Source organism: Salmo salar, chromosome ssa01, assembly GCF_905237065.1.
Source record: "Salmo salar chromosome ssa01, Ssal_v3.1, whole genome shotgun sequence".
Lineage (NCBI taxonomy): Eukaryota > Metazoa > Chordata > Actinopteri > Salmoniformes > Salmonidae > Salmo > Salmo salar.
This window is the reverse complement of record NC_059442.1, coordinates 44,178,801-44,193,390: the sequence shown is the minus strand read 5'-3', so window position 1 is coordinate 44,193,390 and position 14,590 is coordinate 44,178,801. Positions and strand designations below refer to the sequence as shown.

Below are 14,590 nucleotides of genomic sequence, written 5' to 3'. Positions count from 1 at the left end.
TTTAATTGAAAGGAAAAAACGACAACCTGCAGACACTAGGCCCTTCATGGAATGAGTTTGACACCCCTGCCTTAGGGGCTGAAAACCTTTCGTGTTGTTTATAAAACTGCAGATGACATCAGTTAAAAAATTAGCGCATTCTCTTTTCCTTCAGTGTGGCGTTTGGCAACAGCAATGGTCTGGCTGTAGTGGACTACCTTCAGAAGACCCTCCTCCTGAACATGGGCACCTCAGAGCTGTACAGTCCCTCAGACCCCTACCAGAGACAGCCTCGGTCGCCTCGCAAGAAACGACAGCCATCTGGAGGTGAGGGGCTCCCTGAATGTTGTGTAGGCTAAGGCATGTATGTTCCCAGAAATGACAAATGGAGTATATTCGGACAAAAAGTAGAATCAGAAAGACTACAATATCTTCCTTATGCGATTCGTTTTTCATGCAGCAGCAGGGGATAATAACTTAAGTATGTTCCCTAGAGCCCCCATTTGATGGTGTTATGAAAGGGATTAGTATAGTGATGTCAAGTGAGTTGTAGTCCGGACTGAAAGGTATTGCTAGTCAAAGCCAGGGGATCGAATAAGAACACAACTACTGTATATTCAGTGAGGTCCAAAAGTATTTGGACCTTGACAATTTCTGTTGTTGTTTTGGTTCTCTACTCCAGCACTTTGTAATGACACAATGACTGAGGTTAAAGGCCCAGTGCAATCAAAATAGGTTTTTCTGTTATTAAATATATTTCCACTCTATAAGGTTAGAATAATATTGTGAAAATGATAATGCCCCTTTAGTGTAAGAGCTTTTTGAAAAGACTGCCTGAAATTTCAGCCTGTTTTGGTGGGATGGATTTTTGACCTGCCTGGTGACATCACCAGGTAAATTTGTTTATAGACCAATAAGAAAGTTCCAAGCCTCTCTGCCAATAACAGCTAGTTTTCAGTTTTCCCCTCCGCCCTCAGGGCCCTCCCAGACATTCCTAGCTAAATTCTTGCTTGAGAAATTGCTCTTTTGTTTGTTTTTGACCACTTTAATTGAAACAAACACAGTTAGGTACTTACTTGTTACATAAAAATGGCTACATTGGGGCCTTAAAGTGCAGACTGTCATATTTTAATTTGAGGGTATTTTCATCCATATCGGGTGAACCGTTTAGAAATTACACCACTTTATGTATATAGTCTTTTCATTTTAGAGGACCAAAAGTATTGGGACAATTTACTTGTGTATTAACTTACTGTAGTCAAAAGTTTAGTATTTGGTCCCATATTCCTAGCACGCAGTGACTACATCATGCTTGTGACTCTACAAACTTGTTGGATACATTTGCAGTTTGTTTTGGTTGGGTTTCCGATTATTTGGTGCCCAATAGAAATTCATGGATAATAATGTGTTGTCATTTTGGAGTCACTTTTATTGTAAATAAGAATAGATTTTGTTTCTGAACACTTTTATATTAATGTGGATGCTAGTTTGTAGCCAGAAGTTTGATGTAGTCATTGCATGCTAGGAATATTGGACCAAATACTAAACTTTTGACAACTTTAATACACATAAGTGAATTTGTACAAATTCTTTTGGTTCCCTAAAATGGGTTGGCTATGTAGAAAAAGTGCTGTAACTTCTAAACGGTTCACCCGATATGGATGAAAATACCCTCAAATTAAAACTACAGTCCGCACTTTAACCTCAGTCATTGTATCATTTAAATTACAAAGTGCTGGAGTACAGAATCAAAACAACAAAACATGTCACTGTTCAAATACTTTTGGGCCTGTCTGTGACTCTTAAAGCCAGTCACTGAGCTGGCTAGAGGTGCAGGCCTCACACTCTTGGCAGCCAAGTGCTCCACCCCCTCCAGTAGCATCTCTCTCTCATCACAGGTGGACTGTCCATCTGTTCAGTGGCTCAGTAGAAACTCAGAGAAGCATGCTCATTATGAGTGGGATCTGTCTGTGCCGTGGAGGTACTGCAGGGGGTCCGCGGACAGATTAAAAAAAATAAAATAATAATAATATTTTTACATTTATTTTTTATTTTTATTACTAACAACAACAGATTCAACAAATTTTGGCCAAGGGATCTGTGGAATAAGTTTAAAGCTTGCAATGCAATACAATGTTAAAGGTACTATATGTAATATCTTTCCATTGTAATTTCAGAAAATGTCTTTAAAATATCTACAATAATAGTGTAATGATAATGTTTCACAATACTTTTTCCCCAAAATGTTTTATTGGGCACACACACAATTGCATTTAATGGTGCAGCCTTCTTATTGGTCAACAAAAGACGCACCATCTCTATTCCACACCATGAGAAAACTAGTGATCAGTCGTGGAAATAAAAGTGCTGAAAACAACTTGGCTTCCTATTTAAAAAGAAGATGAATAAGCTATGAAAGAAAAATACTGGAGTTTTGGTGCAGTTACTAGCGCTAAAACTATATTGCTATATTGTCAAAACGATATATCCTAAAAAAGAATATCCCTATGTAAATATCATTATTTAAAATAAATTATCTCTATTTACATGTGATAAGGCCGCACAGAAGGTCAGAGATAATTACAGACCATTGTAAAAATCTGAAGGATCCAAAAGGGCCACTAGATGTCTTGTGATACCAACATTTTAAGATACCAAAATTCTGGTATTGTAGTTTACTGGTGAATTTATAAAGTTCCCAGTAATATACCCTCTCTTTGCAACCCTAGTCCTGTCATTCCCCCACTCATGTTCTCTTGCTCTCTTGCTTTCTCTCTCTTCCCTCTGCCTCCCCTCTCTCTGTCCGTCTCTGTCCTCCTTCCACTCGTGCTCTTCTATATACGTTCATTCATCTTCTGCTCAGTTCGGCTTCAGAGGTTCAGCACTGGATTCAATACTCTGTATTACACATTTATTGACTACAGTCAAATGTAACTTTCAGTTTCATGCACAAATCTATTCAAACATCTTGATTGGATTTATAGAAAAATACCATTTACAAATCTATAAACAGTGCCATTGTTTGAAAACAGTCAATTTAATTAGGGAATGCAGATGGGTCATTCCACGAAAAGAGTGCCTTTGTGCGTCCCTTTTGATATTTTAAGTAGACATTGTGCACTGATATTGCATTTTAAAAGCCTGTTATATGTAATGAAGTGCCCTTCAATATAGACCACATCGAGAATTCAATAAATCTTCAAAATTCTGCGTTTTGACATGTCCCGCCGTGCACCCTCTGACTTCTAGGAAGATTTTAACCCACTTAACCCCCAAATGTCTCCCAAGTTTTATCATCGTTGTAAAGCCCTAGTTATTTTGTTGCTTTGACAAATTCATTTCTTAAGATTATTTATTTAGTGTAATTAGTGATTCATTAATTCCCTCATTTTGAGATCAACCCTGTTACGTGAGGTGAACTCTCGTTTTAATATGGTGAAAATATTCCTTGTTAAATATTTTCTTCAAAAGAAACAGTGAACATCTAATGGCTAAATCACAGTGTAAAAGCAGGTGAGCTGGTTCTACTATTGTTGGCCATGTTCTCTTTTGTGATGGAAAACTGAGCAGGTCGAGCATAACGCGTCAACCCTGTTACCCATAGATAGACAGGCTAGACATGTTTTAACAATTTACATTTTGCTGGGGAAGCTTTCATTCAATTGCCGCTTTCTGTTGCACACAAGCTTCAATTCCCCCTGTCAAAAAGGGGATTTATGGCTGATTTAAGATGAAATCGTCAACCCTGTTACTTTTTATTTGGCACTTAATAGGCACTTACTATAGTATATTTTATTTATTTAACCTCTTGATAGGAAAACATGTTTTTTAGGAAATTGAACATGTACTCTTTATGATAAAAAAAAGAGATTTGGGTGAAATCAAATGTTTTTTGGGACCAAGTTACACTTATCAAAAGGCACCAAATTGGTGGAACGACCCAGATGCTAGCCTCTGAGTTCCTTGGATTTTTTCTATTCTTATGATTTTTTTAATCAATGTTTTGTCTTACCTTTACTGTTGCTCTCTCTCTCTCTCTGTTGCTCTCTCTCTCTCTGTTGCTCTCTCTCTCTCTGTTGCTCTCTCTCTCTCTGTTGCTCTCTCTCTCTCTGTTGCTCTCTCTCTCTCTGTTGCTCTCTCTCTCTCTCTGTTGCTCTCTCTCTCTCTCTGTTGCTCTCTCTCTCTCTCTGTTGCTCTCTCTCTCTCTCTCTGTTGCTCTCTCTCTCTCTCTCTGTTGCTCTCTCCTTGTCTTGCCTTGTAAAGACAAAGACATTCTGCCTGTGACGTCTTGCATGGCCCGCCTTTCTATCTTTTATAAGTCTGTGAAACAGACTTATCGTTCTTCTAACACCCGTAAGTCATCTCATGTTTATCATACTCGGTTGTCTTCTACATTTTTTTCCATCTCTCTCTTTCTCTTCAATCTGTATCAATCACCATTTGTTTTCATGCACTCAGACAACTTATTTTAGTTGACGCTTATTTAAAAGTGTATGAATAAGTAGCTTAACTGGACATGGAATATGATTTTCAAATGATAGTCACATGGAGGAATGGGGAAGATATTGCAATTACTGACAGCCTTAGTCTTTGTTAATATCTATCAGCTCAGTTAAAAGCTGCTCATACAGAGGTCGACCGATTCTGATTTTTCAATGCCGATACCGATTATTGGAGGACCAAAAAAAGCCGATACCGAATAATCGTCCGTTTTTTATTATTATTATTATTATTATTAAGTAAATTATTATTTTTTTAAAATTTTTTCTTTATTTGTAATAATGACAATTACAACAATACTGAATGAACACTTATTTTTACTTAATATAATACATAAATACTATCAATTTAGCCTCAAATAAATAATGAAACCTGTTCAATTTGGTTTAAATAATGCAAAAACAAAGTGTTGGAGAAGAAAGTAAAAGTGCAATATGTGACATGTTAAAAAGTTAACGTTTAAGTTCCTTGCCCAGAACATGAGAACATATGAAAGCTGTTGGTTCCTTTTAACATTAGTTTTCAATATTCCCAGGTAAGAAGTTTTAGGTTCTAGTTATTATAGGAATTATAGGACTATTTCTCTCTATACGATTTGTATTTCATATACCTTTGACTATTGGATGTTCTTATAGGCACTTTAGTATTGCCAGTGTAACAGTATAGCTTCCGTCCCTCTCCTCGCTCCTACTTGGGCTCGAACCAGGAACTCATCGACAACAGCCACCCTCGAAGCAGCGTTACCGATGCAGAGCAAGGGGAGCAACCACTCCCAAGTCTCAGAGCGAGTGACGTTTGAAATGCTATTAGCGCGCACCCCGCTAACTAGCTAGCCATTTCACATCGGTTACACCAGCCTAATCTCGGGGGTTGAAGTCATAAACAGCGCAATGCTTGAAGAATTGCGAAGAGCTGCTGGCAAACGCACGAAGGTGCTGTTTGAATGAATGCTTACGAGCCTGCTGCTGCTGCCTACCATCGCTCAGACTGCTCTATCAAATATCAAATCATAGACTTAATTATAACATAATAACACACAGAAATACGAGCCTTTAGTCATTAATATGGTCGAATCCGGAAACGATCATTTCGAAAATGAAACGTTTATTATTTCAGTGAAATACGGAACCGTTCCGTATTTTATCTAACGGGTGGCATCCCTAAGTCTAAATATTCCTGTTACATTGCTCAATATTATGTCATAATTATGTACAATTCTGGCAAATTAATTACGGCCTTTGTTAGGAATAAATGGACTTCACACGGTTCGCAATGAGCCAAGCGGCCCAAACTGCTGTATATACCCTGACTGCTTGCATGGAACACAAGAGAAGTGACACAACGTCACTTCCCTAGTTATAAGAAATTCATGTTAGCAAGCAATATTAACTAAATATGCAGGTTTAAAAATATATACTTGTGTATTGATTTTAAAGAAAGGCATTGATGTTTATGGTTAGGTACATTGGTGCAACGACAGTGCTTTTTTCACAAATGTGCTTGTTAAATCATCACCCGTTTGTCGAAGTAGGCTGTGATTCGATGAGAAATTAACAGGCACCGCATCGATTATATGCAATGCAGGACACATTAGATAACTACACATGGTTGATGATATTACTAGTTTAACTAGTGATTATGTTAACCTCTCTAGGGTCGGCGAGACGAAATCGTCCCACTTACGTAACAGCCAGTGGAATCCTGTGGCGCGTTATTCAAATACCTTAGAAATGCTATTACTTCAATTTCTCAAACATATGACTATTTTACACCATTTTAAAGACAAGACTCTCGTTAATCTAACCACACTGTCCGATTTCAAAAAGGCTTTACAACGAAAGAAAAACATTAGATTATGTCAGCAGAGTACCCAGCCAGAAATAATCAGACACCCATTTTTCAAGCTAGCATATAATGTCACATAAACCCAAACCACAGCTAAATGCAGCACTAACCTTTGATGATCTTCATCAGATGACAACCCTAGGACATTATGTTATACAATACATGCATGTTTTGTTCAATCACGTTCATATTTATATCAAAAACCAGCTTTTTACATTAGCATGTGACGTTCAGAACTAGCATACCCCCCGCAAACTTCCGGTGAATTTACTAATGATAAACGTTCACAAAAAGCATAACAATTATTTTAAGAATTATAGATACAGAACTCCTCTATGCACTCGCTATGTCCGATTTTAAAATAGCTTTTCGGTGAAAGCACATTTTGCAATATTCTAAGTAGATAGCCCGGCATCACAGGGCTAGCTATTTAGACACCCACCAAGTTTAGCCCTGACCAAAGTCAGATTTACTATAAGAAAAATGTTATTACCTTTGCTGTTCTTCATCAGAATGCACTCCCAGGACTTCTACTTCAATAACAAATGTTGGTTTGGTTCAAAATAATCCATAGTTATGTTCAAATATCCTCTGTTTTGTTCGTGCGTTCAAGACACTATCCGAATGGTAAAGAAGGGTGACGCGCACAACGCATTTTGTGACAAAAAAATTCTAAATATTCCATTACCGTACTTCGAAGCATGTCAACCGCTGTTTAAAATCAATTTTTATGCCATTTTTCTCGTAAAAAAGCGATAATATTCCGACCGGGAAAGCGTGTTTAGGTTCAAAGAGAGAGAAAATAAAAACATGGGGTCGCCTCGTGCACGCGCCTCCGTCCCATTGTCCTCTGATAGAGCACTTACCAAAAGCGCTAATGTTTTTCAGCCAGTGGCTGGAATTACATCATTCAGCTTTTTCCCGCCTTCTGAGAGCCTATGGGAGCCGTAGGAAGTGTCACGTTACAGCAAAGATCCTCAGTTTTCAATAAACAGAGCCAAGAAGAACAAGAACTTGTCAGACAGGTCACTTCCTGTAAGGAATTTTCTCAGGTTTTTGCCTGCCATATGAGTTCTGTTATACTCACAGACACCATTCAAACAGTTTTAGAAACTTTAGGGTGTTTTCCATCCAAAGCCAATAATTATATGCATATTCTAGTTTCTGGGCAGTAGTAATAACGGGTACGTTTTTTTATCTGGCCGTGCAAATACTGCCCCCTACCCCCAACAGGTTAAGATTGATTTTTTTTTTTTTTTATAAGATAAGTTTAATGCTAGCTAGCAACTTACCTTGGCTTCTTGCTGCCCTCGCGGAACAGGTAGTCAGCCTGCCATGCAGGCTCTTCGTGGAGTGCAATGTAAGGCAGGTGGTTAGAGCGTTGGACTAGTAACCGGAAGGTTGCAAAAACGAATCCCCGAGGTGACAATGTAAAAATCTGTTGTTTTGCCCCTGAACAAGGCAGTTAACCCCCGTCCCTAGGCCGTCATTGAACATAAGAATGTGTTCTTACTCTGACTTGCCTAGTTAAATAAAGGTGTACATTTTTATTTATTTTTTTAATCGGCAAATCGGTGTCCAAAAATGCTGATTACCGATTGTTATAAAAACGTGAAATCGGCCCTAATCAATCGGCCATTCCGGTTAATCGGTCGACCTCTAGCTCATACCATAGTTACTTGCTTCAGATTTTTCCAAACTATGAACATTTTAAGCTCACTTTGAAGCTAGTTGATGGTCAGCAGCAGTCTTCAATGTAGAGAACACGTTGGTCTAAGACATGTCTGTTCTCCACAGCTCTGTTGGTCTAAGACATGTCTGTTCTCCACAGCTCAGTGATAACAACACGTTGGTCTAAGACATGTATGTTCTCCACAGCTCTGTTGGTCTAAGACATGTCTGTTCTCCACAGCTCTGTTGGTCTAAGACATGTCTGTTCTCCACAGCTCTGTTGGTCTAAGACATGTCAGTTCTCCACAGCTCTGTTGGTCTAAGACATGTCTGTTCTCCACAGCTCTGTTGGTCTAAGACATGTCTGTTCTCCACAGCTCTGTTGGTCTAAGACATGTCTGTTCTCCACAGCTCTCAGTGATAACAACAATGGAAACAACGCTTTAGAAGAGAAAAGCAACAAATCCCCAACGTCAGGTAAAATGTCATTCTCCATTACTGTATAATACAAAACGCAATCTACCTTTTTTCTTGAAGAAGTACAAATTACACATGTTTGATATATCTATTTACGAGCTGCTTTTGGGTATCGACTCAGTAAAGGAGTGTTAAAAGGGTTGATGTCCACTGAAGTGTTGTTGTTGCCGTATACAGTAGGCTCTACGTCACCCACCAATTCAGACGATGAACAAAAACAGCAAAGGTTCATACAGAAGGGTACTGTATTACATTGATGAATCAACAACATCTACTCAGCTTCATTCTTCCCATATGTTCTGGCCATCGGCAATGCAATTTTACATTTGCCTTTGTCTTTTTAAAACACATTTGCAGTGAAGTCCAAAAGCAGGCGGTTTTCCAAGACGGTTGCCAATGACTTTGGTAGTGTATGATCCCTGTGTTATAAACTCTACTGCTTTCTCTCTTACCGACTTCACTGGGCTTCTAACCAAGGCTGTGCCTTAATCCAACGTGCTAATGATGCTGATGATGATGCTAATGATGCTGATGATGATGATGATGGAGAAGATACATGCACTCAATCTGTGGGTTGTTGTTGTCAATCACAAGGTGGCTGATGGTCTATCGAAGTGATCCGCTGCACTTTGTCAAATACATGACAGATAGACGGGCCTCCACATTTCTCTCTCAGATGAAATTTACTATGCTTTTTGCACCAGAGTGAAATCATTGTAGCACATGTTCTCTCTAAAGAGAATATAATGTGAACTAAAGATCACAAAAACGTTTTACAAAATCACTCAAATCTAAAAGCGTTTAAACGTATAGTAATTCTGACTATTAATCTTTTACCAATTTCAAACTAATTTGAGGTATTGGGAATGTTCATCAATAGAATAATGGAAGTTTTGGTTTGACAAAAATATATAAATATTTATATTACAGAACCTTGGTACTTGATTATTCCCTTGAATGATTTTTCCTCTCTCTCCTTTCCAGTCTTCCATTGTAACAATAACCAGAATTCCATCTCTTTTTCTTGTGTACCTCTTGCTTTTTTTGACGTTACAGGCTGTGTGTGTGTAATAATGCTAGGCTGGCATTGACTGTGTGAGAGAGGGTACTTCTCCTCGTAGCCTGGCTGTTCGGCATGATGCACTAAATAACCAGCTGCCTCCGAGGATCAATGCTAATTCTACATTCTCCTCTCATGCTTTTTGCCAATGAATGACGGATGACAAATTTGCTGAGAGTGATCAAAACAAGCGTAATTTTATATGGCCAGTTCAAAATGTTTTATTCATTTGTAAAGAGGGTATGTTTTATTTTATTTATACTTTTTTTTTTTCTTGCAGCCAAGATGTCAAGGAAAATTTGCTCGCCTACAGAGCAAAAGACAGACCTGGGTAAGCCCTTATAACTTTGTGTTGTTTACATTCCCTAGTAGTCCTTCTACTTTTCAGGTGCTGTTCCATTCCCACTTCTTAAGTACCCCAAACGTTCCTTACATTTTCAATGTTCATAAATGTTGTTTTGTGAGAGTGTAGCCCTAGCCTGGTGGAACCAGCCTGATAGCACACTATTCTGTTGTAATGGTAAACGCAGCTATCGCACGATCAGGCTGGTTCCAACCGGCTAAGCTTAGCCTAACCTGTAAGAAAGACACTAATGTGCAAAATTCAAATGCTGTTATCTTTTAATCTGGTAAACTGAGACACGTACTCTCTGTTTGCCCTCGTCCTCTCTGTGAGCAGAGAAGAGGGTGCGACGCCAGCGCTCTCTCCCGTATAAGAAGCGCTTTTGTTGTGTGAAGGAGGGCAAGGATCCCAGGAAGTCTCTCTCCCAACAAAGGACTCTCTCAGTCCCTTACCTCAGTGAGTGGACCAGGCATGTGGTCTGTGTCTGAAATGGCACCCTATTCCCTATATAGTGCACTACTTTTGACCAGGGCCCACATAGGGCTCAGGTCAAACTTAGTGCACTGTATAGGGAATAGGGTGCCATTGACTTGGGCTGCAGTGGGATAACTGGTACTGGTACTAACCCCCACCACTTCTGCTAAGGCCTACTGTTAGCTGGTTCTGAACTTTGAACTTTAACACTAACTCTCTCACTGACTGACTTGTTGATTCCCTTGTTTTGTTTTTGAGGACGTTCTTCAGTTACTATCCGCATTGTGTTGAAAATCCTTCTTTTCTTGTTTACTTCTCTGAAACACATTTGTTGAATGCAGCAATGTGTTTGACACAGAGATGGATAGTGATCACGACTTGGAAATAACCTGTTTTTGCATGGACATTGCCATTGAGGGCTTTCACCATTTTGAAGCAGTCAACTAGGTGAGACTTCCTATGGGTTAAGGAAGAATCACATAATTCCATCCAGGTCACCAGAAGGGATGAGCCGTTATACTCGTGAGCAAACATTCTATAACCAGCACGTGGCAGTAAATCACCAAACCTTGGCTTCATATCTGTTTTAAACAACACACTCCAGGTGGCACAATATGCAACCTTTCAGCCAGACAGCCAGTTTGTTTACCAACTCCTAGAAGTAGTAGAAGAAAATGGACTACTTCAAAATGGAGATGGCCTCAATGGGGCTGCCCCTGCTCTCACAGGCACCATCATGCTACAGACACAAAGATGAGTCATCTATGTTTTTCCCATGCTATTCAAACTGCCACTCATATTGTAGTAAAGTAATCCCCCCTCTTGTCTCCTCAAGTGTGGTACTGCATAAGGTAGGTTTTTTTGGGACGTTTCACATTGAGAATAGACTTTCTTTGGGCAAATTGCCAGTGTGTTACTGTAGGTGAATTAGGCACTGAACTTATTTGTCAATGTTTTTAACATATTTGTCGTTTTGGAAAACACAATTAACAAAATCTCCAGTAATCTCTCAATGATGAAAGGCCATGTGGTTTCTCTGGAATTGCCTTTATTTTCTGCTACTCTAGTTGGGTGTGTGTTTCATGTGCATTGTGAAGAAATGTGATGTTTTTTTCTCATTCTCTCTAGCTTGGATGTACCTCTGTGTCCCTGGGTTAATAACCACTCCTAGTTTCCTTTTCCTATTCCTACTAAATCAAAGTAACCACTTTCATATTATCCCTCACGTCCCCTCTCTCTATTTGTCCTCTGTGGGCCACCATCCAGATGCCAAGGACAGTTTGTTCAGCCGCTCGAGGAGCTCCAGTGTGACCAGTATAGAGCGGGAGTCCCGCGAGGCCATCTCCTCCTTCCACTTCAGTGAGAGTTTCCCCAGGAAGACCGACAGCGGTGGCAGTCCCAGCCTGTGGGTGGGCACTACCCAGGGCACTGTTCTGGTCCTGGCCCTAAGCCTGCCACCCACAGGGGACCTGAGGCTTCAGCAACCTGTCAGAGTATCATCTTGTGGTCAGTGTGTTTGCACTCTATTCCATGTAGTGCACTACTTTTGACCGTGGCCCATAGGGCAAGCATTGTTAAGTTTTAATGACAAGACAATGAGTGCTACTCAGGGAGCCAGTCCAACTTTTTAGGTCTCAGAGAAGTTTAATTAGTCACACGAGCCGGTTCACTGAACCATGTCTGTGGCAGAAGCATTACCACCACCCTCATTGTGGTGGCGGAATCTGGATGTAACCGGAAGGAATAGCTTGCGGCCACAAATCTTTCTTTGCATTAAAGCAGTGGTTCCCATACTGTGGTTTGGGGACAACTAGTGGTGCATAAGGTTACTGCAGATTGTCACCAAACTATATATTAGCACAAATATATACAGTGCATTCGGAAAGTATTCAGACCCCTTCTTCCACATTTTGTTACATTACGGCCTTATTCTAAAATGGATTAAATAAAACATTTTCCTCATCAGTCTACACACAATACCCATAATGACAAAGTGAAAAAAGGTTTTTAGAAATGTTTGCAAATGTATTAAAAATAAAAACATACCTTATTTACATAAATATTCATACTCCTTGCTATGAGACTAGAAACTGAGCTCATGTGCATCCTGTTTCCATTGATCATCCTTGAGATGTTTCTACAACTTTGATTGGATTCCACCTGTGGTAAATTCAATTGATTGGACATGATTTGGAAGGGCACACACCTGTCTATATAAGATCCCACAGTTGACAGTGCATGTCAGAGCAAAACCCAAGCCATGAAGACGAAGGAATTGTTTGTAGAGCTCCGAGACAGGATAGTGTCGAGTTACAGATCTGGGGAAGGGTACCAAAAAATGTCTGCAGCATTGAAGGTCCCCAAGAACACAGTGGCCACCGTCATTCTTAAATGGAAGAAGTTTGGAATCACCAAGACTCTTCCTAGAGCTGGCCGCCAGGCCAAACTGAGCAATCGAGGGAGAAGGGCTTTGGTCAGGAAGGTGACCAAGAACCCAATGGTCACTCTGACAGAGCTCCAGAGTTCCTCTGTGGAGATGCAGCACCCCACCAATCAGGCCTTTATGGTAGAGTGGCCAGGCGGAAGCCACTCCTCAGTAAAAAACACATGACAGCCCACTTGGAGTTTCACAAAAGGCACCTAAAGGACTCTGACCATGAGAAACAAGAATGAAGTCTTTGGCCTGAATGCCAAGCATCATGTCTGGAGGAAACATGGCACCATCCCTATGGTGAAGAATGTTGGTGGCAGCATCATGCTGTGGGGATGTTTTTCAGTGGCAGGGACTGGGAGACTAGTCAGGATCGAGGGAAAGATGAACGGCGCAAAGTGCAGAGAGATCCTTGATAAAAACCTGCTCCAGAGCGTTCAGGATCTCAGACTGGTTCACCTTCCAACAGGACAACGACCCTTAAGCACACAGCCAAGACAACGCAGGAGTGGCTTCAGGACAAGTCTCTGAATGTCCTTGAGCGGCCCAGCCAGAGCCCGGACTTGAACCCAATCGAACATCTCTGGAGAGACCTGAAAATAGCTGTGCAGCGACGCTCCCCATCCAACCTGACAGAGCTTGAGAGGATCTGCAGGGAAGAATGGGAGAAACTCCCCAAATACAGATGTGCCAAGCTTGTAGCGTCACACCCAAGAAGACTCGAGGCTGTAATCGCTCCCAAAGGTGCTTCAACAAAGTACTGAGTAAAGGGTCTGAATACTTATTTTAATGTATTTTTACGTTTTTTTTTATTTTATGAATTTATAAAAACCTGTTTTTGCTTTGTCATTATGGGGTATTGTGTGTAGATTGAGCGGAGAAAAATGTAATACATTTTAGAATAAGGCTGTAACGTAACAATGTGTAATAAGTCAAGGGATCTGAATACCGTACTTTCCGAATGCACTGTAATATACTCATGTTATTTTTTTGCATTTGTTTGTTTGCATTAGAGAAGGAGGGAGTGAGAAACTTCCTCAGAGGTCTAACCTGTCTCTATTTTCCAGGTACTCTGATCAGACTATGGTGCAGCATAGCTCATAAAGCATTATAAATGTGCTTGTAATGCATCATGAATGGAAATACATGACTTGTCTCTGTATCCCAGGTACTCTGGTCAGACTTAAAGGAGGTATCCTGACCATGGCTTTCCTTGACTTCCTCGGGGCGGTCCTCCCCCCTTCCTACGAGCCGTGGTCGGAGCCCAACCCTCCGGACGAGGAGAAGGAGAAGGCGAGGAGGCGCAGGCCGGCCTCTCCACCCCCCACCCAGGAGGGTCAGGACAGCCAGTATGCTGTGGTGTGTTCAGAGAAACAGGCCAAGGTGGTGGGCCTACCCTCCCAGTCCTGCTTCTTCAAACACAACATCACAGAGGGCTCCTTTGTGCTGAGAGCTAACGTGGTGCAGATGACTGCTGGACTCTGCCTCGCCTGCTTCTGTGCTAATGGACACATCATGGCTTTGAGGTACTCTTAAAGGCCCAGTCTGTAGTACTGTACAGTGGGGGAAAAAAGTATTTGATCCCCTGCTGATTTTGTACGTTTGCCCACTGACAAAGAAAGGATCAGTCTATAATTTTAATGGTAGGTTTATTTCAACAGTGAGAGACAGAATAACAACAAAAATATCCAGAAAAACGCATGTCAGAAATGTTATAAATTCATTTGCATTCTAATGAGGGAAATAAGTATCTGACCCCCTCTCAATCAGAAAGATTTCTGGATCCCAGGTGTCTTTTATACAGGTAACG

The 14,590-nt window shown here is 40.5% G+C and overlaps 1 protein-coding gene across 6 annotated transcripts in view; it reads left to right on the top strand.

Annotated features, from left to right (window-relative positions):
* Window positions 1–14,590, top strand: part of stxbp5b (syntaxin binding protein 5b (tomosyn)) — a 63,219-nt gene that overhangs the window by 43,217 nt on the left and 5,412 nt on the right. For 3 of the 6 annotated variants that reach the window (XM_045718230.1, XM_014197159.2, XM_014197129.2), the window contains 8 exons: window positions 155–306; window positions 8,407–8,472; window positions 8,650–8,712; window positions 8,830–8,877; window positions 9,813–9,863; window positions 10,212–10,331; window positions 11,616–11,855; window positions 13,949–14,306. In XM_045718230.1, coding sequence (XP_045574186.1) covers window positions 155–306; window positions 8,407–8,472; window positions 8,650–8,712; window positions 8,830–8,877; window positions 9,813–9,863; window positions 10,212–10,331; window positions 11,616–11,855; window positions 13,949–14,306 — 1,098 coding nt within the window. The remainder of the gene's footprint in view (window positions 1–154; window positions 307–8,406; window positions 8,473–8,649; window positions 8,713–8,829; window positions 8,878–9,812; window positions 9,864–10,211; window positions 10,332–11,615; window positions 11,856–13,948; window positions 14,307–14,590) is intronic. The other 3 variants (XM_014197150.2, XM_014197140.2, XM_014197167.2) reach the window with 3 other exon arrangements.